Source organism: Oryza sativa, chromosome 12 (assembly GCF_034140825.1).
Source record: "Oryza sativa Japonica Group chromosome 12, ASM3414082v1".
Lineage (NCBI taxonomy): Eukaryota > Viridiplantae > Streptophyta > Magnoliopsida > Poales > Poaceae > Oryza > Oryza sativa.
Window position 1 is genome coordinate 24,353,536 of NC_089046.1, and position 23,801 is coordinate 24,377,336.

At 44.5% G+C, this 23,801-nt stretch overlaps 4 protein-coding genes across 9 annotated transcripts; 3 read left to right on the forward strand and 1 right to left on the reverse strand.

Moving 5' to 3' along the window:
- Window positions 1-764: 764 nt before the first annotated feature.
- On the forward strand, window positions 765-3,563 carry LOC4352597 (protein transport protein SEC7). 2 transcript variants are annotated; one of them, XM_066306570.1, is made up of 3 exons: window positions 765-1,011; window positions 2,089-2,254; window positions 2,509-3,563. In XM_066306570.1, exons 1-3 carry the CDS (start codon window positions 804-806, stop codon window positions 2,528-2,530), a joined length of 396 nt encoding a protein of 131 aa, XP_066162667.1. In that variant the 5' UTR covers window positions 765-803; the 3' UTR covers window positions 2,531-3,563. The 2 variants fall into 2 exon arrangements, with proteins under 2 accessions (XP_066162667.1, XP_066162666.1); XM_066306569.1 differs by lacking the exon at window positions 765-1,011 and having other exon boundaries at window positions 2,114-2,254.
- Window positions 3,564-6,711: 3,148 nt separating this feature from the next.
- Window positions 6,712-9,661, forward strand: LOC4352598 (uncharacterized). Of its 5 annotated transcripts, XR_010738643.1 has the most exons (5): window positions 6,712-6,997; window positions 8,029-8,101; window positions 8,189-8,232; window positions 8,354-8,583; window positions 8,845-9,661. XR_010738643.1 is itself a non-coding variant. In XM_015762607.3 (4 exons), exons 1-4 carry the CDS (start codon window positions 6,805-6,807, stop codon window positions 8,411-8,413), a joined length of 324 nt encoding a protein of 107 aa, XP_015618093.1. In that variant the 5' UTR covers window positions 6,712-6,804; the 3' UTR covers window positions 8,414-8,566. The 5 variants fall into 5 exon arrangements, 3 of the variants coding, with proteins under 3 accessions (XP_015618093.1, XP_015618091.1, XP_066162664.1); XR_010738642.1 differs by having other exon boundaries at window positions 8,029-8,232; XM_015762607.3 differs by lacking the exon at window positions 8,845-9,661 and having other exon boundaries at window positions 8,400-8,566.
- A 1,493-nt stretch (window positions 9,662-11,154) lies between these two features.
- On the forward strand, window positions 11,155-13,966 carry LOC4352599 (uncharacterized). Its single transcript, XM_066306568.1, has 4 exons — window positions 11,155-11,398; window positions 12,342-12,545; window positions 12,667-12,896; window positions 13,152-13,966. Exons 1-4 carry the CDS (start codon window positions 11,212-11,214, stop codon window positions 13,185-13,187), a joined length of 657 nt encoding a protein of 218 aa, XP_066162665.1. The 5' UTR covers window positions 11,155-11,211; the 3' UTR covers window positions 13,188-13,966.
- A 773-nt stretch (window positions 13,967-14,739) lies between these two features.
- LOC107279689 (uncharacterized) lies at window positions 14,740-20,283 on the reverse strand. Its single transcript, XM_015763812.1, has 3 exons — window positions 19,570-20,283; window positions 18,340-19,053; window positions 14,740-18,168 (listed from the first exon to the last, which is right to left on the reverse strand). The coding sequence occupies exons 1-3, from the start codon at window positions 20,281-20,283 to the stop codon at window positions 14,740-14,742; spliced, it is 4,857 nt and encodes a 1,618-aa protein (XP_015619298.1).
- Between the last annotated feature and the right edge of the window lie 3,518 nt (window positions 20,284-23,801).

Sequence of the window (23,801 nt, forward strand, 5' to 3'; positions counted from 1 at the left end):
AGGTTCTACATCATGCGTCGCTGCGTCACCATGCTCGTCTGCTGGCGGGACTAGTGATCGATCTCTTAGAGCTACGGGCCTAAACGGGTCGGGCTGGCTGATGCATCAAGAGGTCGCCTTGCCTAGTAACAAATTTATTCGTTTAGTGATGATGTTTGTTCTTTCTTTTTTTCTGAGAAAGAGAGCGATGTGCCTTTTCAGTGGCCATCCTGTGGTAGATAGTTGTTAATTTGTGTGGAAAGAATTAAATAGCTTACGTTAGCTGTTTGAGCCATCCATACAGAAATGTAAACTGTGACAAGTGTCTCTTTGAAAGACTAATACATTCCATGGTTTCTAAATCAAATTCTCTACAGTACCTACAGTACAGTAGTCTGTTCAATTTTTTCCACTAAATTTCTCCATCTCAAGGAGGCACAAGAAATGTGTTTGTGTATGTTATGTCTGTAATTACTTTTAGGCATTGTATTGCAAGTTCCCGGACAGTTTGCTCACCCGCACAAATAACCCTGCAGTTTGCTCAGTTTGCACGAAATTCATCTGAAATGTTCATGTAGGATTCGCACTTTATAAGCGCTAGTGCCTTGCCAAGTCGACACGTGGCTCTCCTCCTCCGAATTCAGAAGTCCACTACTCCTGGACCCACCCGTCAATGCCATGCCGTGGGCCCCACGCGGCAGCGATGTGGTCCCCACCTCGCCGCGCGTGGTCTACTGCCGCCGTTTCTGCGGCGGCCATCGCCTTCCTCGATTCCTCCTCTCGCTAGGGTTTGCGGGAGAGCGCCGCGGCGGAGTTGAGGAGAAATGGAGATCGACGGAAGCGGAGACGAGTCAGCGGCGGCGGCGGCGGCGGCGACGAGCACTGACCCCGGCCGCGGCAGGAAGAGGCCGCCTTCCCCCTCAACTCCGACTCCGAGCGACGACGGGGAGGACTCCGACGACGGCTGGGCGGTGAGCGACAGCGGCAGCGAGGAGGAGGAGGAGGAATACGACGACGAGGAGGAGCAGGAAGGTACAGGATGAGTTCTAAATCTTCTTCTATCTGAATGATGAATGATTCCTGAATATTTTGTTTCACGAGTCGTTAATCTTATTCAGTTTTTCGGTTTCATATATGTTCCCCTTGTTTGATTCAGACCGAAATGCCGAGCACGGCGAAAATTTCAGATAAAAAAAACAACGTGCTAATCTATTTATTTGATGATAAGTAACATATATTCTGGTTAGAAGTAATTTCAGGAATTTGATTGTCTTATGATAAGCCAAACTAAAAAAAGAAAAAAAGAGAGAGAGAGAGGAAATAGCATACTGCAAGTCTGATACTGCTGGATAACTGAAATGTTGCTTCACATGTGCCCTCACTCCATACTGTACAAGTTGCAGAAACAGAAGAGGATCATTTACTTCATTAGGTACATGGCTGAGAAAAAACCTGGCAATAACAACTTGCAGTTACTAATATGTACTTGTATCGAACTATCAAGGCGGCAATCAAGTTGCAGTGCAGTGCAGAGTGTGTTCCTTTTCTCTACAGAGTTACAGTTACACACTTTGAGAATGTTAGCGATTCAATGCTACATGCCGCAATATAATGTTCAATGCAGTGCAGTGGCAGTCCACCATTCAGTTAATCTAGTGCCTCCTTGCTTTTTATAAGTTCCCATTCCCCTCTTTGATTCAGACTGAAATACAATTGAAAAAAAAAAGGTGCTCATCAGTTTCCTTAATACTTTTAGCTTGTGATTGACAACTTGGATTAGGATTTAGGATTCAGTTCTTGCTCTTTGATTGGGTGACATTGGAAGGAACATCACTAAGAATATCTTGCTTGAATTAGTTCCTACCTAATCCTACTTGTAATGAACTTTGGCAATAATATAAAATGCAAAAAGGAAAAAAAATGCAACCTTTTATTCTATATTCAGTATACATAATTACAGACTTTTTGACTTAATCAACTTCCATCGCTATGTTTTCTGTCAAGCGTCTAATTTTAGCTTGCATACATATGATAGATGGTGGTAGATCAAACTACAGAGCCATGGAAATTGTTTCAGTTGATTGATTTTCCTATGATTTTTTTGTATAGGGATGCACCGCCCATTTACTGTTGATGATTTTCCAAGGCTTAGTAGTGACCATTCTGTGCAGACTGATGCACTCTATGATATTCCACATCTTCGTCTTCGAGGCCCTTCACCACTCAGTCTTTTCCGTGCATTCAATGATCCTCTCACTGACAAACGCATGCATTGGTTTGGTTCTTTTTACTTCCATACTTATCTTTTGGCATGTTTGACATTTAGTCATTATTTTTGTAAGTTTGGATATTTCTCTTGATTGCATCATCACTGTACACAGTAACAATCTAATAGTAAAACTTAAAGTAACATCCTCATTGTCAATAGCACTTCTCTTGATTGCATTATTACACATTTACTGGTGGTATGTGATGTTACTGAAGAATAACTCAAATACATGACGTAATACTTTGTGTTCCTCATTGTAGGGTATGGCATGTTTACCATTGACTAGCCCTGCTCGAGGTATTTGCATTACAAGCCGTGCACTGTTTGAATTCCAACTCTGTATTCGGACTGAAGACTCACCTGAGGCTGAGGATGAGCCCATAGGTGAAACATTGATTGAAAGATGCACTGAATTCACCAACATTTTAAGATCAGCATCATTCACCAAAACTGTTCGTCTGTATGGTGAGAAGTGTGGATTGGATGTGAAGTTTGCTCTGCTGGTAAATGCAGTTCAAGCAACAGTTGATGTTGAGATTATACATTCACCTGCTTGTGGCCTTAATTTGAAGTTATATGCCAAAACCAGTGGCTTCAGCGATGTGATCCGTCTCTTCCGAGGTGTTGCACAATCTGGTCGCAGAATTAGATCTCTTGTGGCGGTGGTACGACGTAGTCACCTTGATCTTTGTATCGAAGGGTCTCCAGCAGATATCGGTCTTGGTGAGAAGCTGCCCTGTGTAAGGTGGGAGCACAAATTTGGTGCTGGTTTTCATAGAACTGCAGATGAAGTGGTGAAGCTTGGTGATTTTACCACAATTTCTGTGAAAGTTACATGGAAAGCTGTCGACAAGCATCCGCCGCCGAAGGGATAGAGGAGCTTCTATATGCAATGTAAAAATTGGAAGATGTTATGTGTTTGGCATCTTTTTGTGCGCTATCTCGACACCTATAGAGTTATACTCTTAACATGCTTGACTTCGAGCTGCCTAAGTGTCAGGGACAAATTTGTCAGAGTAATGTAGAACTTTTTGAAACGTATATGTTAGCAAGGCTAGTGATCTCTTAGGGTGGCCATGGATCTGTCAATAGAACTTTGGACCCTGCTGCTCGCAGCCGACTAACAGATTTATCTGTTTACTGATGATATGGTTCCTTTTGTAGATAGTAGCCAATTTGTGTGGAAAGAAAAAACTTCCATTAGCTGTTTGATCCATCCATACTGAAATGTAAACAGTGACAATGTCTTTGTGAAAGACTGATAGAATTTTTATGGTTTCTGAATGAAACGTTGTAAAGTAGATGACATTCTTGCTGCCTTGTGAAGAGACCGCCGTTGTGTTTCTGAAGAATGCACGTTGATTTGCAGTTTGGTACAAAACATAGCTTTAATTTGGTACCCAATGCCTGTAGGTTTCCATCAGGCGTGGAATTGCATTGCAAGTTCCTGAACAGTTTGTTCAATGTTCAGTCATGCATGCAGAACTGCAGAGAAATGTGCAGTGAAAAGTCTCGGGCCAATCAGAGTGGCAGAGACTCACCACCGGCTGGCTAAAAAAGGTGAAGAGTCTGTAAGGGCAAGTTTTAAAGTGGAGGTGAGTGACACATCTAATTTAAACCATGTCATCTTCTCAGAGCAAGTTCAATAGTATAGCCAACTACTAGCTCTAATTCATTTATAGCCAATCTAATAGCTCATTCATACAATAGTTACATACTACACTATTAATACCTAGTCTCACCTGTCATAGACACACTGCGTCTTGAAGTCCGTGCTACAGCTGGCTACAAATCTGTAGCCCGCTGCTCTTCTCTCTCCTGATTTATCTCCTTAAAATATGTTTGCAGCTGGCTTATAGCCTGCTATTGTACCTGCTCTCACATCATCTTATATTTTTCTTGGAGATTGTGTGGAGGTTGCCCCTTGCATGAGGGGTGGCTCATTCTCTCTCTCCTAACTTTTCTCCAACTCATCACCTAATCCTATGTGGTAAATTTAGGGGGAACATGAAGCGGTTACAGTACTTGCCCTAAGTGCCATCACAAAGAATGCAACATACTGTATTAGCATGATGCTTGAGGCTGTGTTTGCAACCCCATGTTCCCAACCTTTCTCCCTTGTTTTTCGCACGCATGCTTTTCAAACTACTAAACGGTGTGTTTTTTTGGTAAAAATTGTCTATACGAAAGTTGCTTAAAAAAATCAAATTAATTCATTTTTAAAAAGAAATTAGCTAATACGTAATTAATCATGTGTTAAAAAGTCACTCTATTTTATGTGCAGGAGGGGTGGGTCCCATCAGGGTAACTTTGCTCATCTACACAAATTAACTAATTGCGCTAACATTATCCACGTCTCCACTTCATACTCGTGAGTCGATCTGCCCCTCCATCATGTCCTACGCTGCGTGCTTGTGCTCCGCACCTTGAGCAGAACGACGCTAGCAGGAGGCATCAGCTGCTGGGAGGCACTGACATAGGTGGCAAACTGGCAACGTTGGCCATAGCAGTAGCAGGGTGATGCTTGTAGCAAACACGAGGGAAGGAAAAGTTGGAGCCGAGGAGAGGAGGCGCTGGCGGCAGATGGTTCGCCGGTCGGCCAATTAGCGGTGCCACGTGTCCTTTCCCTGCACTTTACCATTTGATACTTATACTCCATGCGTCCCTTAATATAAGAGATTTTGACATTTTACTTACACTGTTTAACCATTCATCTTATTCAAAAAATTTTAGAATTATTATTTATTTTATTTGTGATTTACTTTATTATCCAAAGTATTTTAAAAATAATGTTTCGTTTTTTATATTTGTCCAAATTTTTTGAATAAGACGAGTGGTCAAACAGTGCAAGTAAAATATCAAAATCCCTTATATTAGGGGATGGAGGGAGTACCATGTGCTCGTATCAGCTAGTAGCTATCATTATCTAAAATACAAAAATCAGCTAGTAGCTATAGGTATTAGCTAGTATCTACATGGTACCCTTAGGAATAACAGGCCTGATACGCTACCTCCATCCCAAAATATATGTCATTCTAGGTTGTTTAGTATGTACTAAGGTTAAGAGAAAAAAATACTATAATACCCCTTAGTAACTAATGTATAGTTGGATGTGAGATGGTGGTTGGGGGTATAATGGGAAGAAATTTGAATTAGAATTGGTTGGTGTAATAAGTAGTACTTCCAAGTGATAACCATTTTGGGATAACTTTTGAATGCTAGAAAAATAAGTATTGTGGGACGGAGGAAGTATTATGAGTATCAGGTCTAGTACCCATGATACAATATATATCAAGTCTAAAATCTATGGGTATCAGCAGAGCTCGTGACGGTTGGCGTCCTTCCTGACCTCATTTTTTCCTAGTTGTTCCCGTATCGGCATGGGAACCGGATCTAGTGGGCGTCGCCATGCTGCAAGCATGATACGAAGGAGGATGTCATGGAACCAATCCCATCCGTTGCCCTCGTCGCCAACATGCGCTTGGGTTGGATCCGGTGATGGTAAGGCCATAGACCTTTAGATTCGGTGTTAGCAGCCCGCTTCCTGATTCACTGATGAGTGGCACGGAGCAGCAACCAAGAGTGGAGCACATGTGAATGAGCAGGGACCAGACGACCAGTGAAGGGAAGAAGGAGCGATGATCCATTTCCAAGCTGGCTCGGACAAGGAGGAAGAGGGGAGGGAGGAGGAGGAGAAGCACACAAGGAAGAGGGTGGCAATGCTAGGCGGAGAGCGATGGGCGGAAGAGGAGCGTGTCTAGTGGATAAGGAGCACTACTCATTTTATCCCGTTCTCGCTCCCCTAGATGAGACACCATGCTGTAGTTTTTCTGTTTTATTATTAAAAAAATTATATTTTTCGCTGCCTTGTGAAATATGAAGTTTATCAAAAGAGATCCTTGTGTTTCGGAAGAATTTTGGTTGGTGTATGCAGGCAAAGCCTGACAACGCAGAAATATCATACAATACATTATTCTTTAAAAAATGTCATACATTGATGGAGAATTTAGAAGGAAGATAAATTGAAGGAAATAATGCAAATCGAAGAAATATCATACATGGATTTAACTTAGCATCCAATGCTTGTATGTTCTGTTAGGCATTGCATTGCAAGTTCCTGGACAATTTGTTCGGTCATGCAAATAACTTTATAGTTTCTTCAAATTTTACGAAATTCGTCTAAAATTTTTCCGTACAAAGAGGCTTTATAAAATGTTTGTTTTTTCAAAGATAAGAAATGCTTGTATGTACAGATCACAGATGTACTCCAATACTACGGTCTGCAGTTGGGCGCTAGTGCCTTGCAAAATCGACACGTGGCCCTTCCCCTTCCGGAGTTCGGAAGAAGAAGCGACCCAGGACCCAGGACCCACCTGTCAGTGAAACGAACGCCATGCCGTGGGCCCCACTCGGCAGCGATGTGGCCCCCACTTGCAAAATCGAGGACGCTAGCGAGCGTCCTCGATTTTCCTCTTGCTAGGGTTTGTGGGAGAGATCGCCGGCGGTGGCGGCGGTGGCGGCGGCGGAGGCGGAGGCGGAGGCGGTGTTGAGGAGAAATGGAGGTCGATGGAGGCGGAGACGAGTCGGCGGCGGCGGCGATGGCTGACCCCGGCCGCGGGAAGAAGAGACCGCCTTCCCCCTCAACTCCTCCGACTCCGAGCGACGACGGGGAGGACTCCGACGACAGCTGCGCGGTCAGCGACGAGGAGGAGGAGGAAGACGAAGACGAAGGCGAGGAGGATCAAGAAGGTACAGGATGATCACTATAATTCTTTTACTATCTGAATGGCTCCTGAATATTTCGTTCGACGAGCCTCTGTAATCTTGTTCAGTTTTCGGTTTTTAAATTTTCCCCCTCTTTGATTCCGACTGAAATATGTAATGCAGAAAACAACGTGCTAAGCGATTTGCATATTGGTTTACTTTTTTTTTTTTGCTTGTTCTTGATGATAAGCCACAGAGATTCTGGTTGAAAGTAATTTCAGGAATTTGATTGTCTCATGCTATGAATCTGCTATTGCTGAATAACTGAAATGCTGCTCACTTGTTGGCATGTGCCCTCACTCCATATTGTACTGTACAACAGTACAAGTTTCAGAAACAGAAGATGTGCATTAGGTACGTAGCTGAGAAATATCTGAGTATCTGACTAACAACCTACAGTTACTAATGTGTAGTTGTATGAACTATCAAGGTGCGGCGCAGTGCAGTGTGTGTTCCTCTTCTCCACAGGGTTACACTCACACACTTAGAGGATGTTAGCAATTCAATGTCTGCATGCCGCAATATAATGTTACATACAGTGCAGTGGCAGTCCATCATTGAGTTAAGCTAGTGCCTCCTTGCTTTTTTTATAAGTTCCCTTCTTTGATTCAGACTGAAATATAATGGGAAAAAAGGTGCTTATCTATTTACTTGGTTCTTTTAGCTTGTGATTGACTATCTGGATTAGGATTTAGGAACCGGTGCTTTGCTCTTTGATTGGGTGACACTTCAACGAACATCACTAAGAACATCTTGCTTGAATTAGTTCGTACCTGATCCTACTAAACTTTGGTAATAATAACACACACACACACACACAAAGAAAGAAATGAGTGTGCAACCATTCATGTACGTTCAGTGTATAGTCTTTTTGACTTGTCGATTTCCATCGCTATGTTTTCTGTCACGCGTCTAATTTTAGCTTCCATACAAATGATAGATGGTGGTAGATCAAACTCCAGAGCATTTGAAATTGTTTCAGTTGATTTAATTATCCCATGATTTTTTTTATGTAGGGATGCACCGCCCATTTACGGTTGATGATTTTCCAAGGCTTAGTAGTGATCATTCTGCGCAGACTGAAGCGCGGTATAGATTTCCAGATCTTTGCCTTCAAGGCCCTTTGCCACTCATTCTTTTCCGTGCCTTCAACGATCCTCTCACTGACAAACGCAGGCATTGGTTTGGTTCTGATTACCGACTCGATGACGAATCTGAAAGTAAATGCCTTCTTTAAATTAACTTCTTTGAGTTCTCTGGTGCTTTCTTTTGTCATATCATCATCTATAGATTACTGTAAACCTGCACATATTTCTCATTCTTTAGTCATCAATTTTGCAGTCAATGTCAACAGCGCTCGGACCGTTGATTGCTTAAATGGGTGTAGGTGCCATTCGATGAATCTGCTCCAGTTGATTGATCTGTAAATCTCTGGATATCGCCATACCCAGCCTGGACGTGCCAAAATCTTCGGGTTTTTTGCGGTGCGGGATGACTTGGAACCTCTGCGCAACTATGTCTTTAGGCATGCGATTGACAATTATGAAGCTGTCTCTGTGAAACCAAAGACGGTAATTTAGTTTGCAAACATGTGACTGTTTGCTTCCATACTCATGTTTTGGCATATTGACATTTAGTAATTATTTTCGTAAGTTTGGATATTTCTCTCAATGCATGTAGCACAATCCAATCTAACAGTAAGACTTAAAATAACATCGTCACTGTACATAGCATTTTTCTTGATTGCATTCTTACACATGTACTGGTGGTATGTGATGTTACTGAAGAATAACTCAAATACATGATGTAATACTTGGTGTTCCTCATTGTAGGGTATGGCATGTTTACCATTGACTAGCCCAGCTCGAGGTATTTGCATTACAAGCCGTGCACTGTTTGAATTCCAACTCTGTATTCGGACTGAAGACTCACCTGAGGCTGAGGATGAGCCCAAAGGTGGCACATTGATTGAAGGATGCACTGAATTCACCAACATTTTGAGATCAACATCATTCACCGAAACTGTCCGTCTGTATGGTGAGAAGTGTGGGTTGGGTGTGAAGTTTCTTCTGCTTGTAAATGCAGTTCAAGCAACAGTTGATGTTGAGATTATACATTCACGTGCTTGTGGCCTTAATCTGAAGTTATATGCCAAAACCAGTGGCTTCAGCGATGTGCTCCGTCTCTTCCGAGGTGTTGCACAATCTAGTCGCAAAATTAGTTCTGTTGTGGCGGTGGTGAGACGTAGTCACCTTGATCTCTGTATTGAAGGGTCTCCAGCGGATATCGATCTTGGTGAGAAGCTGCCTTGTACAAGGTGGGAGCACAGATTTGGTGCTGGTTTTCATGGAACTGTAGAGGAAGTGGTGAAGCTTGGTGATTTCACTACCATTTCTGTGAAAGTCACCTGGAAAGCTGTCAGCAAGCTTCCGCCTTGAATGGATAGAGGGGCTTCTATCTATGCATTGTAAAAACTGGAGTGTTATCTGAGTGGCATCTTTTGTAAGCTATTTCCATGTATTAGTATAGCATTTACTCCTAACTCTTTAGACTTCGATCTGCCCTAGTGTTATGGGCAATCCTGCCAGATTAATGATAAACTCTTGGAAACATTTGCGTGATGGTAATTGAATCCTTATTTTGGTGCTAGTCTGTAGAAGTTGAGGGAGTATGTGTTCAATAATTTGTGTTGATCAAATCCTGAAATATGCTTTGCACATGACAGAGAAAACTATTGCCATGCATGCAGTTAGTACAGTGGCACAACAGAATAAGGGAGAACAAAATATCTGACAAACTTCAATCTGATTGACAAAACTTGTATATATGCGGGTCAATTGCAACATTGGGGATATCACTACAAAACTGACGTTTTGGACATCTACCGCTACAAAAATTGGCTCAGGAAGATGCCACACAGCTTTGTAGTTCGCATGTACATATATCTTCAGACACACCTACCAAGTCTAACTACTATTTTCTTCATTGCCAAGCTAGGTTGTGGCAAACAAGTTTCACAAAGAAGATTAATGTGGGAACTAACTAGATCTTTTTACAATAATGACAAGAAAAAAAATACGTATTAAAAAAACGAAAAAAATGAAAAGATATAGAAAGAAAAAAACCCCAAAAAACAAAAAAGGGAAACCACGCAAAAAAAGAAAAAGAAACCGTGTCATTGGCGGAAACCGCACAAAAAAAAAAAAAGAAACCGCGCCGTCCGCCGCCCCCTCTCCGCGCGTGACACGTGTCCAGTCGCACGGGGAGGGCGTGTGCGACTGGTCACGAATTAGCACTTGCGATTGTCGTGGATAAACACTCGCAAATTAGCCCCCCCCCCCCCCCCCGCCTCACCACCTATGCGCATTTATGAAGCAGCCGTTAGCCCATTACCGACTACTAGCCCACCACTGGCTGAACCACCGTTATCGCTAGTCTTTGGGCTGCCACATGCTAAACTCGTTGTAGGTTCCTTTAGGCTCTTTTTGGGAGCTTACGATTATAAGAATTTATTGGTTGGTAGCCGCTTTTGAGAACATAGAGAAGCTGGGTTTTCCAGCTTTTGGATTCTAGTTCATTTTCTATATTTTATAACTACAGATTCTTAGTTCTGGGTGACAATTTAAACTGTTTGGGGAGAGCTGGAGATTTTGTGAGAAGCTGTAGCTGCTAAAAACTTCCCAGACAGGTCCTTAGGCACTGCATTGCAAATTCCAAGTCAGTTTATTCTTTCCTGCAAAAAAAAAAACTGTAAAATTGGTTCATTTTTTCCTCTAAATTTCTCAATCTCAAGGAGGCGCATGTATGTAATTTTTGTGACGCATTGCATCGGAAGTTCCCGGACATTTTGCTCACTCGCACAAATAACTCTGCAGTTTGTTCAATTTGCACGAAAATTCATCTAAATTCTCTCCCACCTGGAGTAGGAAGCTATACAAAAGCTTATGTACAGTAGGATTAGCGTTAGTGCCCTGCAAAGTCGACACGTGGATCCCCTTTCCCCCTCCAAAAATCAGTGGACCCACCCGTCAGTGACACAAAACGCCATGCCGCGGGCCCCACACGGCAGCGATGTGGTCCCCACTGCGGCCCGCGCGTGGTTTATTGCCGCCCTTTGCTTTGCTTCCTCGATTTCTCCTCTCGCTAGGGTTTGTGGGTGAGAGCGGCGGCGGCAGTGGCCGCGGCGGAGTTGAGGAGAAATGGAGGTCGACGGAGGCGGAGACGAGTCGTCGGCGGCGACCCCTGACCCCGGCCGCGGGAAGAAGAGGCCGCCTTCCCCCTCGACTCCTCCGACGCCGAGCGACGATGGGGAGGACTCCGACGACAGCTGGGCTGTCAGCGACGAGGAGGAGGAAGAGGAAGAGGAAGACGAAGAGGACCAAGAAGGTACATGATGAGTTCTAAATCGCTTATCTGAAATTACCTTGTTCAATTCTCGGTTTTAAATGTTCCCCTTCCTATTTAGTTAGTGCGCTAGCCACAGAGTTCTTGCTCTTCTTGATGATAGGCAACATATATTTCTGGTTTAAAGTAATTTCAGGAATTTGATTGTCTTATGATAAATTGATAAACCATGCTAAAGAGAGGGGAGGGGGGATAGCATAATGCAAGTCTGCTACTGCTGAATAACCTGAAATGTTGTTCCACATATTGCCTCATTCCATATTGTACAAGAAACAGAAGAGGAGCATTAGGTACATATATAGCTGAGAAAAACTGACTAGCAATCTTTTCTGAACTATTATCAAGGTGCAGTTCAGTTCAATCTGTGTTCCCTCTCCACAGAGTTACAGTGACGTGCTTGGAGAATGTTAGCAACTCAATTTTACATGCCACAGTATAATGTTAAATGCAGTGCAGTGCCAGTGGCAGTCCACCATTCAGTTAATCTAGTGCCTCCTTGCTTGTTTTTTTTTATGTTCCCCTCTTTGATTCAGACTGAAATAGAATTGAAAAAAGAGGTGCTAATCAATTTCCTTAATTTTTTAGCTTGTGATTGACTACCTGGATTAGGATTTAGGATCCAGTGCTTGCTCTTTGATTGGGTGACACTTCAAGGAACATCACTAAGAACATCTTGCTCGAATTAGTTCCTACCTGATCCTACTTGTTATGAACTTTGACAATAATAATGCAGAAAAAAAAAACATGCAACCTTTTATTTTACGTTCAGTATACAGCCTTTTTGACTTGTCGATTTCCATTGCCATGTTTTCTGTTAATTGTCTAATTTCATCTTCCACACATATGATTAGATGGTGGTACATCAAACTCCAGAGCCATGGAAATTGTTTGAGTTGATTTGATTATCCTATGATTTTTTATGTAGGAAAGCACCGCCCTTTTACAGTTGATGATTTTCCCAGGCTTAGTAGTGACCATTCTGTGCAGACTGATGCACTCTTTGATATTCCACATCTTCGCCTTGGAGGCCCGTCACCGCTCAGTCTTTTCCGTGCATTCAATGATCCTCTCACTGATAAACGCAGGCATTGGTTTGGTTCTTATTACCGACTCGATGATGAATCTGAAAGTAAATGCCTTCTTTAAATAAACTCCTTTAAATTTTCTTGTGCTATCATTTATCACATCATTGTCTATATTTGACTGTGGAACCACACATATTTCTCATTCTTTCGTTATCAATTTTGTAGTCAGTGTCGACAGCGCTGGGGCCGTTGATTGCTTAAATGGGTGTAGGTGCCTTTCGAAGAATTTGCTCCAGTTCATTGACCTGAAAATCTCCGGCTATCGCCATACTCAGCCTGGACGTGCCAAAATCTTCGGCTTTTTTGCGGTGCGGGATGACTTGGAACCTCTGCGCAACTATGTCTTCAGGCATGCAATTTACAATTATGAAGCTGTATCTGTGAAGCCAAAGACGGTAATTTAGTTTGCAAACATGTGACTGTTTACTTCCATACTTATTTTTTGGCACGTTGACATTTAGTCACTATTTTGTAAGTTTGGATATTTCTTTCAGTGCAAGAACACAATCACAATCTAGTAAAACTTATTAACATCGTCACTGTACATAGCACTTCTCTTGATTGCGTTCTTACACATTTACTTGTGCTATGTGATATTACTGAAGAATAACTCGTATACATGATGTAATACTTCGTGTTCCTCATTGTAGGGTATGGCGTGTTTACCATTGACTAGCCCTGCTTGAGGTATCTGCTTGACAAGCCGTGCGCTGTTTGAATTCCAACTCTGTATTCGGACTGAAGACTCACCTGAGGCTGAGGATGAGCCCAAAGGTGACACATTGATTGAAGGATGCACTGAATTCACCAACATTTTAAGATCAACATCATTCACCAAAACTGTTCGTCTGTACGGTGAGAAGTGTGGATTGGATTTGAAGTTTGCTCTGCTGGTTAATGCAGTTCAAGCTACAGTTGATGTTGAGATTATACATTCACCTCCTTGTGGCCTTAATTTGAAGTTATATGCCAAAACTAGTGGCTTCAGCGATGTGATCCGTCTCTTCCAAGGTGCTGCACAATCTGGTCATAGAATTAGTTCTGTTGTGGCGGTGGTGCGACGTAGTCACCTTGATCTTTGTATCGAAGGGTCTCCAGCAGGTATTGGTCTTGGTGAGAAGCTGCCCCGTGTAAGATGGGAGCACAGATTTGGTGCTGGTTTTCATGGAATTGAAGATGAAGTGGTGAAGCTTGGTGATTTTAGCACAATTTCTGTGAAAGTCACCTGGAAAGCTGTCGGCAAGCGTCCGGCGCCGAAGGGATAGTGGAGCTTCTATGCAAAGTAAAAACTGGAAGATGTTATGTGTGGCAACTTTTGTGAGCTATTTCCATGTATTAATATAGAGTTTAACTCTTGGCATGCTAAACTTTGGTCTGCCCTAATGTCTTGGGCAATCTTGCTAGAGCAATGATAAACTTTTGTAAACATTTGCGTGATGCTAATTGAATTCTTATTTCGGTGCTACTCTGTTGTCTATGGAAGTTGATCAAGGAGCACATGTTCAATAATTTGTGTTGACTAAATCCTGAATATGCTTTGCACATGACAGTTTAATGATCCATGTGACACCTTGCAGACTCTATCTTTGCTAGTTAGTTGCTGTTTATCTTGAAGCTTTTACCTTAATAAGATGTAAATGCTAGAGATTCCTATGCTAATTGTGAAATAGAGAAATAACTTGAAATCCTCACAATAATCCGAGGAATGAAGATCTGAGGCATACAATTTCTGTTTCGCAACATGGAACTTGTTTAGCTATGTCTCCCGTACTCATGATCCAAAAAAGTATCGAAAGGAACAAACAAAAATTTCACTTTTCACCAACCAATTTCTCAATTGGAGATAACATACTGCTTGGATTAGTACTCTACACGAGACGAGGTCTAATTATTGGAGGCACAAATCGAAGTAAAGAAGAAATAATATGATTTAAAGAGACATACATCAATTGACTCTGAAAATAGTCGCGAAATAAAATAACCAAGCAAAGCAATTGTCATGCATGCAGTAATGTGCAGTGGCACACATCTTGAATAAACAGAAAAGATATCCGGCAAAAGTTTTTTGCGAACGCGCAAAAGGATTGCACGTCAATATATTAGCAGGAAAAGAGTTTTTGTTACACAAAGCAATCAGCTAGACTGGCTTATGCCTAAAGGGGGGGGGGGACTTGAAGCTAGGAACTACTACGACGGTTAAAAACGCAACTCCAAACAGCGGGAGGGGGCAGAGCCACGCTACACTCCCAAGAAATCCCCAAAACAAGCAACACCGGCTAAAGACCACAGCTGGCCCTCCGAGCGGAAGGACTCTAGAACCACTGCGACCGAAGCGAGCGCAGAGTCGAAAACCCTGGAGTTTCGTTCCTTCCACAGCTGCCAGGAGACTAGGAGTACCAAGGAGTCGAAGCTGCTGCGAAGGTGCTCAGGTAAACATACCCTGGAGGATGACCACCAATCCTGGAGCCAGCTGCCATGAGGGGGAGAGAGGGCAGCCCAGCCAGGAGGGGACAACACACGGAGCCAGACCTGCCGAGCGAACACGCAATCGATGAGGATGTGGTTCGCTGTCTCAAGCTCCTGAGCGCAAAAGGGGCAAGCAGAGTGGCTATCGATACCACACTTTTGGAGAAGATCGGCAGTCCAGCAGCGCTGCTGAAATGCAAACCAAAGGAAGAACTTGCATTTAGCAGGGCCCTTCGCGTGCCAGAGTAAGTCGGCACAGGCAAAAGAGTGCTGGCCAAGGAAGAACGCCTGATACGCCGATTGCGCTGAGTAGCACTGGTCACCCGTCCAACACCAGACGAGGTGATCCTCAACACCCGGCGAGAGCTGGGTAGGAACCACCGCGTCCCAGACTAACAGGAACTGAGAGATGACCGGGACAGTGAGGGCGCCACGTATGTCACCAACCCAGGAGTTGTTCGCTAACCCAGCAGCAACTGTGTGCGATCCCCGGAAGCGTGGAGGCACGACGTGGAGGAGGTCAGGAGCTATAGAAGCTATCGAGCGACCATCGATCCACCGATCAGTCCAGAAGAGCGTGGACTGACCATCTCCCAGGATAGAGAAGGTGGATGTTGTGAACATATCGGAGACGCTCCGCTCAACAGGGGCCTTCAGATCAGACCAGTAGGGGTGTCCTGAGCGCTGAAGCCAGAGCCAGCGAACTCTCAAGGCAAAACCAGCCACCCGGAGATCTGGAATGCCCAGTCCACCGAGATCCCTAGGACGACAAACCCTCGTCCAGGACACCCGGCACTGTCCCCCATTGGCCGAGTCCGTACCTGTCCACAAGAAGGCGCGACGCTTCTTGTCAATGGCTTTGATAACCCAGCTTGGCAAGCCGATCGCCATAGAAACATGGACCGGGATGGAAGAGAGAACCGACTGGACTAGAACCGAGCGACCCGCCAGAGTGGTTAGACGGCCCTTCCAGGGGGGGAGCCGATGGGAGACTTTATCCACAAGCGGCTGCAGGGCCGCTTTTGGCAGCTTGCGAACTGACAGTGGAATGCCGAGGTAGGTGCAGGGAAACTCCGAGATCGAGCAAGGAAAAGAGGACTGAACCAGCTCCAGGTCAAGAACCGAGCAGCGGATCGGAGTAATCGAGCACTTGGTGAAGTTGGTCCGAAGCCCGGAAGCGGCACCGAAGACAGAGAGGATGCCTTGGATGAACTCAAGGTCTTGCCGAACGGGGGAAAGGAAGAGAACTAGATCATCGGCGTAGAGGGATGCACGATGTCGAATAGCATGATCATTGAGGGGAAGAAAACCACCCGAGTCAGAGGCTTTGCGGAGCATCGCATTGAGCACATCCATGACTAGAATGAAAAGCATGGGGGAAAGAGGATCTCCTTGGCGAAGACCTCTCCGATGGGGGAACCGTGGACCTGGCACCCCATTAACCAGCACCCGGGAAGAGGAGGCACTGAGAATGAGGGAGATCCAATCACGCCAACGTTGACTGAAGCCAAGCTGGGCTAGCACCTCAAGCAAGAAAGGCCAGCTGACCGTGTCAAAGGCCTTCGCGATATCCACCTTGAGAAGAAGTCGGGGAACGCGTTTGGCGTGGAGCGCCCTTGCCGCAAGCTGGACATAGCGGAAGTTGTCATGGAGAGAGCGGCCCTTGATGAAAGCGCTCTGATTAGGCGCCACAAGCTCGTCCAGGCGAGGGGAGAGACGAGAGGCCAAGATCTTGGAGAACAGCTTCCCAAAGCTGTGAATAAGGCTAATCGGCCTGAAATCCTTAACGTCAACAGCCTCGTCCTTCTTCGGCAAGAGGGAGATTAGGGCGTCGTTGAGGGAAGCGAAACCTTGGCCGTTGGTCAGGAACAAGGAGTTAAGAGCCGCCAGAATTTCGACCTTGATCACCGGCCAGCAAGACTTGTAGAAACGGCCCGTAAAATCGTCAGGACCGGGCGCCTTATCAGAGGGCAAGGACTTGATCACCGCCCAGACCTCATCCTCTGTGAAGGGACAGTCCAGCCCCTCAAGCTGCGCAGGGCGGAGGCCAAGAGAGTGGAGGTCTAGGGCGAGTTCACGCTCGACGCTCGTCCCCAAGATGGCGCAAAAGTGAGAGGAGGCAAGCTCTTGCAGCGCATCATGGGAGACGGCAAGCTGGTCACCATCACAAAGGCGTGTGATGAAGTTCTTCCGCCTACGAGCTCTGGCGTGCAGGTGGAAGAACTTGGTATTGGCGTCACCCTCCTTAAGCCAGACCAAACGCGAACGCTGACGCGCGATAGTACGCTCAAGCGAGGCAAGACCAAGACACTTCAACTTTAAATCTCGCCGCAGCCAGGTCTCCAAGGAGGAAAGAGACCGACTCTCCTGCGCAACATCAAGCCGGAAGACAAGTTCCTTCGCCATCTGAAGCTGTAGACGAACACTGCCAATGTGACGGTCACTCCAGCTCTGTAAGCGCTTGGCCGTGGTAGAGAAGCACCAGGCAAGAGCGGCAAGAGGGGGTAGGTTGGCAGGGGGATGCCAGGCGTCCTGCACGACTTGAAGAAAGCCGTCGAACTTGGGCCAAAAGGCCTCAAAACGAAAACGAAGCGCTTTCGGGGAGGTGACGCAGGTATGAAGGAGAAGAGCACAGTGATCAGAGGCGATAGAAGAGGCCGCTTGGAGGAGGCAAGAGGGGAAAAGCTCCTCCCAATCCGCGGAGAAGAGAACGCGGTCGAGCTTAACAAGCGTGGGCGACTCACGCTCATTGCTCCAAGTGAAGCGACGTCCGTGAAGCGGCAGCTCCCGGAGTTCCAACTCGTCGACGAGCCGACGAAAACGACCCATCATACGACGATTGAGATTAAGGTTGTTTTTATCCTGAGCTTCGAGAATGAGGTTGAAATCGCCTACGACGGCCCACGGCCCCGTGCGAGAGGAGCGCAGCGAACGAAGCTCATCTAAGAAACGAAGCTTGTCCGGCTCCTCCTGTGGCCCATAGACGACGGAGAGCCACCAGGGGGCGACATCAGAAGAGTGTCGAACCAACGCGGTAAGAGAGAATTCCGCAAGGTGAACATCTGAGACAGACCAGACGGTCGTCCGCCAGGCAAGCAACACCCCCCCACTCCGACCGACCGCAGGCAAGAAAGAATAATCAAAGTCGAGGCCTAGCATTTCCAGAATAGTACGAGAGGGGATTACATCCATAATAGTCTCCTGAAGACAGAGAAGAGAGACATGCTCATCACGGACTACATCACGCACAGCATCCCGGCGGGCGCGCGAGTTCAGACCTCGCACGTTCCACACCAAAATGTTCTCGTTGCATGATCCCATTGAGGGGGACCACACCGAGAGCAGAAGAGAAGAAACCGATCAGCCGCACACGACCAACTCCTCCGCAGCCTTGGCCGGGGGCAAGGAGCTAGAGAAGAGCGAGGAGAGCGCGATGATGTGCTCCTGGGAAAGTGGCTTGGAGAAGAGGGCGTTGTAAGCCGCGACCGCCTCGGCCGTGACCGGGCCCCTCTCCGGAACTAGGCCGAGCTTCCGCATCAGGTTGCGCTGGGCGCGCGACACTGCGTGGATCGGCCCCTCAAGCGCCTCAAGTGCCATCTTAGCAGCGATACGCTCACTGCGCTTCGGCACAACTCCCACCGCCTTGGCAGCGAGAGGCGGCAGCGGCAAAGGCGGCGATAGGAGCGCAGGAGGGAGAGGCCTGGAGCAGCTGGTGAGGAAGGCGCGAAGAGCGGCGTTGTCTGCCACAGAAGATGGAAGCGAGTGCGCCAGTGGGCGGCCATCGAGGTCAAGGACAACCATCGGCACATCGTAGAGGACGCCGTCAGGCACATCAACCACCAAAGTTGGAGCCTGCTGAGGAAGCGGCGACTCAGGCCTCAGCCACTCCCCACCAGTAGGCGGTGTGCAGGCAGTCCTCGGCAGAGAAGTGCCTGCACCGGAGGCGGACGGCGGCACAGGCGATACCCTGGGCGGCGAAGGCACAGCCGGACCAAACTCCGCGGCCAGGGCGTCGAGCTCGTTGAAGAAGAGACCAGTCGGCTCGGCGTAGGAGGCCGCGATCCCATCGGCCAACAACGGCGATATCTGACAAACTTCAATATTCTGATTGACAAAACTTATAAAGCCTGCTCAATTAGGGGGCTCCTCTAGAAACAACATCTGCTACCATGCATATGTACATAGCAGCATTGTAGATGCCACTACAAAACTGACATTTTGGAGTACACGTGCTGCTACAAAAATTGGCTTAGGCAGATGACCTTGTACTAGTTCACTATGTTCATATATCTGAAGACACATCTACCAAGCATGCCCAGTTAACATGTTCTTAATTGCCAGGGTTGTGGCAAGCAAGTTTCACTAACAAGAATGTGACACCTATTTATACAATAATGACAACTAACAAGATAGTAACATTCAAAATTTCAGAGCATGTATGTGAGTGAGCACTGGAATTTCCTAGCACCCTGATTAGTTGTTTTGACTCAAGAATAGCATCCAGACTCCTCAATGCTTCTTGCTGCTGCTGCTGCTGCTGCCCTGGCCTCTTGATTGTTTCCGAGCTTGTCGTCCATGCGCAGCTTCAGTCTGCTCACCCACCCATTCATCCCACCTTGACCGGCACATGATCCCAAAAGTTTTCACAGCATTCTTCACTATCTCTGAGGTTTCTTCTGAGATAATCACCTCCATCTCATAACCGTTCTCATCATAGAAGTTCCTGCTCATGCCACACCAATTGTTTATCAACTCCTTATCAGTTCCAACCACTGCCACCAGATTTTGGGTCAACGAATTCATCATTTTTTGTTCCACAGGTAGAAGCCGAGGGCCTTCAAAGAGCAGGATAAGGAAAATGGCGACCGCTTCTTTAGCTTTCTTCAGATCTCTCCTACCCTCACCATATCTAGCCAAAGTATGGAATGCTGCAAGAAGTTGATGGTACCCAATCTTCAGCTCTGACACTTCGCATCCAAGTAAACTAGGATACATCCCGTTGGTATGAAGTGACTGAGAGTTCTTCATTATGTTTGGAAGAGTGTCGTGATCAATCTCAAATCTGTTCCCTTTATCAGTAATAAATCCTCTGAACCAATTCTGATACTTATCAGCTACTAAACAGAGCCTCAAGTTACCATCTGTAATTTCTATGATGTATATTCCATTAACATCAGTTAAATTTTGAGCTGGAGTTACTGGGACAATCATTTTCTTTCCATCCACAACAAAGGTGAACTTCACATCAGTGTCCTTTCTCATAGCTTTTATGATATCCTCGACACGTGTATCATAATTCTCAGCAATTTTTTTCATATCTCCAATCTTAAAAGTCGCGATAGGATCAGGGATTTCCTTTATCCATACCAACAAACATATTTAAGATTTATGAACTAGATACTGAAGTATCAAGTTAATGCACACGAAACAGTACTATTGCACCTGTACACTATTGTGATTTTAAAGCTTAGTTTTGTGTCAACTCTAAATGAACATATTAGTGATTGTAAGACATAAAAACAACATCACAGTATATAATAGAAAACAATTTATTAGATACACTTTGACTAAGCAAGTTAAACAACACCAAATAGGGATGTAATTTTCTTTTAAAAAAGGGATTGACTGGACCTTATGCTTGTATTTATGCACAATTCATATATGCACTACATATGCTCCCAAATGAATTTATTGCAACAAAATGCATAGTGCTTTATCAATATTTTTATACAGTGGCATGAGAGTGTCACAGGGTTGTAGGGCAGGATGCAGATACAATCCATTAAATATTTCCAGATGTACTAGACATACTCCCAGGTTCCGTTGAAAACAATGAAACAAAACATCATTAAATATTTATGATATAAATGTCAATTTGTCAAATAACAAACATCAATTAGCAGTATATGTGGTGTGTATGTAAACTGCTTATTTTTCACTAATACTTAGAGTGGTGTTGTATAGATTAATCATTTCAAACTTTGCAATGCAAGACATATCCAATTGGAACCAGGAGTCTATGACTAGATATAATTATTTCAAATGCCACTAATGAGCAATTACTTGCATAAAAATATATAATGAAGAATTAAATTATCATATAGCAGTAATAGAAATGATCAACCACACGATTTTGAATAAGAAAAGCAGGAGTAATTAACACCAACAGCTAGGTAACATGGCAACATCTCTGTTGGAGAGCTTTGTCTAAAAACTGAAGGGAAAATAATTGCAGATCAAGGTATAGTAATATAGTTCTGCCAATTAAACTCAAAACGAGTCTTAGAGGCATTAACACACTTACTGCATCCAGTTAGAAGGGTGGCTTGACTGGCTCATTCGATTGATCAACTCGGGCCTTTTGTTTTCCTTTCTTTGGGGCCATTTCTCCTTTCGTTCCTTTGTCAAGCTACGATGTTTTCCTACTTCTGCACACCCAACCAAACAAATATGACTATAGGAAACAAACAAATATATACATTCCAATTTACAGTAATTCAAAAAGGAAATGTAAATGCAAATGCAACTGTTGGAAGTGATTTTTTTGGGGGAGAAGTGGAGGATTTGCCACTCCAAAACGTTGCATCTATTTGCGGAATCTGTACCATCTATCAACAAATTAAGAATTACTAGTTGACATTCCTGTATCATTAGATTTGAGATAAGATGGCTTGTATATATGACCCATTTAATTTGTTTATTTATATATACACAGGGGTGCTAGTTAGCTAGCAATGCAAGCATGTACTTAATGTGTATAAGTAACTGGAACTAGCTATATATAGATGGGAATTGTAAGATTGATTAATTAATGTAGCACAACATTGGTATAAATCTCTAAAGGCCTTGTTCGGTCAATGCTTCCCAAAGAGGATTGAGAGGATTTGTTCTATAACTATTGCGATGTGAAATTAATCCCCACAATCCTCATCAATCTCTTTCTCATAGAGATTAACCGAACGAGCCCTAAACAAAAATGATCGATCCATCTCACTTTGCTCGTCCCAAATCTCTCCTATATATGTCAATTTAATCCAATGATCAGCATTAATTTATTAGGCATTATTTTTAATTTGTAACATAATCAATGCAACAGAATCAACACGGTAGTGATTAATTTGCAACAGAATGAGAATCAGCTAGGCAAAATTAATTAATTAACTAAGCACAAATTAGAATGTTGTAGTAGTAGTAGTAGGAATAAATTACATGATTGCATTAGCGCATCACAAGCGAGCTGCAGCACAAACCAGAGGGAGAGGGAGGGAGAGCGAGAGCCGGCCGAGAGATATTGGAGCTGGATGGATGGATCGTCGATCGGGGAGCAGTGGATCCGTCGAGATGGAGCCACAGCCGCGGCCGAGGACGAGATGAGACGAAGAGGAGGCGATCGCGAGAGGCGATTGCGGCTAATAAGACGGCGGGATGGTCGTCGTCGTCGGCGGCGGCGGCCATTGGAGGGAGAGCTAGCGCGCGCGCGCGCGACGACACGATGGATGGATGGAGCTAGCGGCGCGCGCGGGGGTGGAGTGGAGTGGAGTAGTGCAGTGTGAGGAAGAAAGCCCTAGCTAAGGCGCTGCGAAATCCAACCAATGGGGTGGGGGTGCTTGGCGCTTGGCGCTTGGCTTGCTGCTGCTTTGCTCCCCGACCAGGGCGCTTGGCTTGGCTTGCTCGACCGATCGGGTTCGTGGGGGAGGTGGGTCCCGCGCGCGCCCTTTCCCGAATTGGAATGGGTGCTTCCATCTGCTGCTTCTCTCTCTCTCGATCGTGTGCATCGAGCTAGAGCTTTGCTTGTTGCTTGCTGGGTGGGTCCCACATGTCAGCACGCTCTCAGCGCATCTCACGCCAGGTACTACTAATCCTCACCTTGTTACCATGTCATACCACGTAGTAGTACGCTATTACTACTCCTGCTCCTACCATGTAATCCCTCTTCCATGTTATTCTACCAGCCTCGTCATAGAATAAGCCAAACGACATATTTGCAAATGAAAAGTAATCTGTGAATAAAACTTTTATATACGTGTTCTTAGCGATCTAAGAGCAAAGGCTGAAAAATAAATTTTGATAAAAAAAAACTCTAAAATCAGTTATAAATTTAAGGTCGAAAATTTAAATTTTGGCTGATAAGCACAAGCATAAACAAAAAGATAAGACTGTACCTCCCTTTTTGTTTTTACATATAACATCGTTGACTTTTCACGTAACATTTGAACATTCGTTTTATTTAAAAATTTATTATAAATATGTACAAGTATAAGTTAAGACTATAGTTTATTTGATGATAAAAAGTCACAACAAAATAAATATCATTTTTATATTTTTTTAATAAGATGAATGATTAAATATCACGTCAAAAGTTAACGGCGTCATACATTAAAGAACGGACGGAGTAATTAAGATGTTTTGGCCTCTCTATTCCTCATCTAGAGTCCCTAACATCCATATGAATTTGGAGGCATATATGAATCCATGTATAAATCTATTAAAAACTAAAACATCTTATCATGTTGTGAAATAATAGTATATAATATAGCTATAAATTAAGTGTACGAGTTTTATACAATGGCATAGTTATATACTCCCTCCATCCCAAAATATAAATGATTTTGGATGGATGAAACATATCCGAGTATTATAAATCTGAACATGGAGTATATACAGATTCGTAATACTAAGATATATTTTATCTCCTCTAAAATCTCTTATATTTTGAGACGGGAAAGTATGCACTGGCTTCCTATGCTAGCTAGTCACAGCTTTCCCAGCAATTAATTGCTGCCCGGTTACACGTAGTAATATACAGATCGAGCCAAGTGATCAGTATAGCTATA

Excerpts from the sequence above, each read along its gene's own strand:
- LOC4352597 (XM_066306569.1), top strand. The coding sequence starts at position 2,512 with ATGGCATGTTTACCATTGACTAGCCCTGCTCGAGGTATTTGCATTACA.
- LOC4352598 (XM_015762605.3), top strand. The coding sequence starts at position 6,805 with ATGGAGGTCGATGGAGGCGGAGACGAGTCGGCGGCGGCGGCGATGGCT. Across the intron at positions 6,998-8,028 it reads AGGCGAGGAGGATCAAGAAG|GGATGCACCGCCCATTTACG; the intron begins GTACAGGATGAT and ends TTTTTTATGTAG.
- LOC4352599 (XM_066306568.1), top strand. The coding sequence starts at position 11,212 with ATGGAGGTCGACGGAGGCGGAGACGAGTCGTCGGCGGCGACCCCTGAC. Across the intron at positions 11,399-12,341 it reads AGACGAAGAGGACCAAGAAG|GAAAGCACCGCCCTTTTACA; the intron begins GTACATGATGAG and ends TTTTTTATGTAG. Across the intron at positions 12,546-12,666 it reads ACTCGATGATGAATCTGAAA|TCAGTGTCGACAGCGCTGGG; the intron begins GTAAATGCCTTC and ends TCAATTTTGTAG.
- LOC107279689 (XM_015763812.1), bottom strand. The coding sequence starts at position 20,283 with ATGAAAAAAATTGCTGAGAATTATGATACACGTGTCGAGGATATCATA. Across the intron at positions 19,054-19,569 it reads GGTCAAGGTGGGATGAATGG|ATATCGCCGTTGTTGGCCGA; the intron begins GTGGGTGAGCAG and ends GAAGTTTGTCAG. Across the intron at positions 18,169-18,339 it reads AGGCTGCGGAGGAGTTGGTC|GAGACTATTATGGATGTAAT; the intron begins GTGTGCGGCTGA and ends CTCTGTCTTCAG.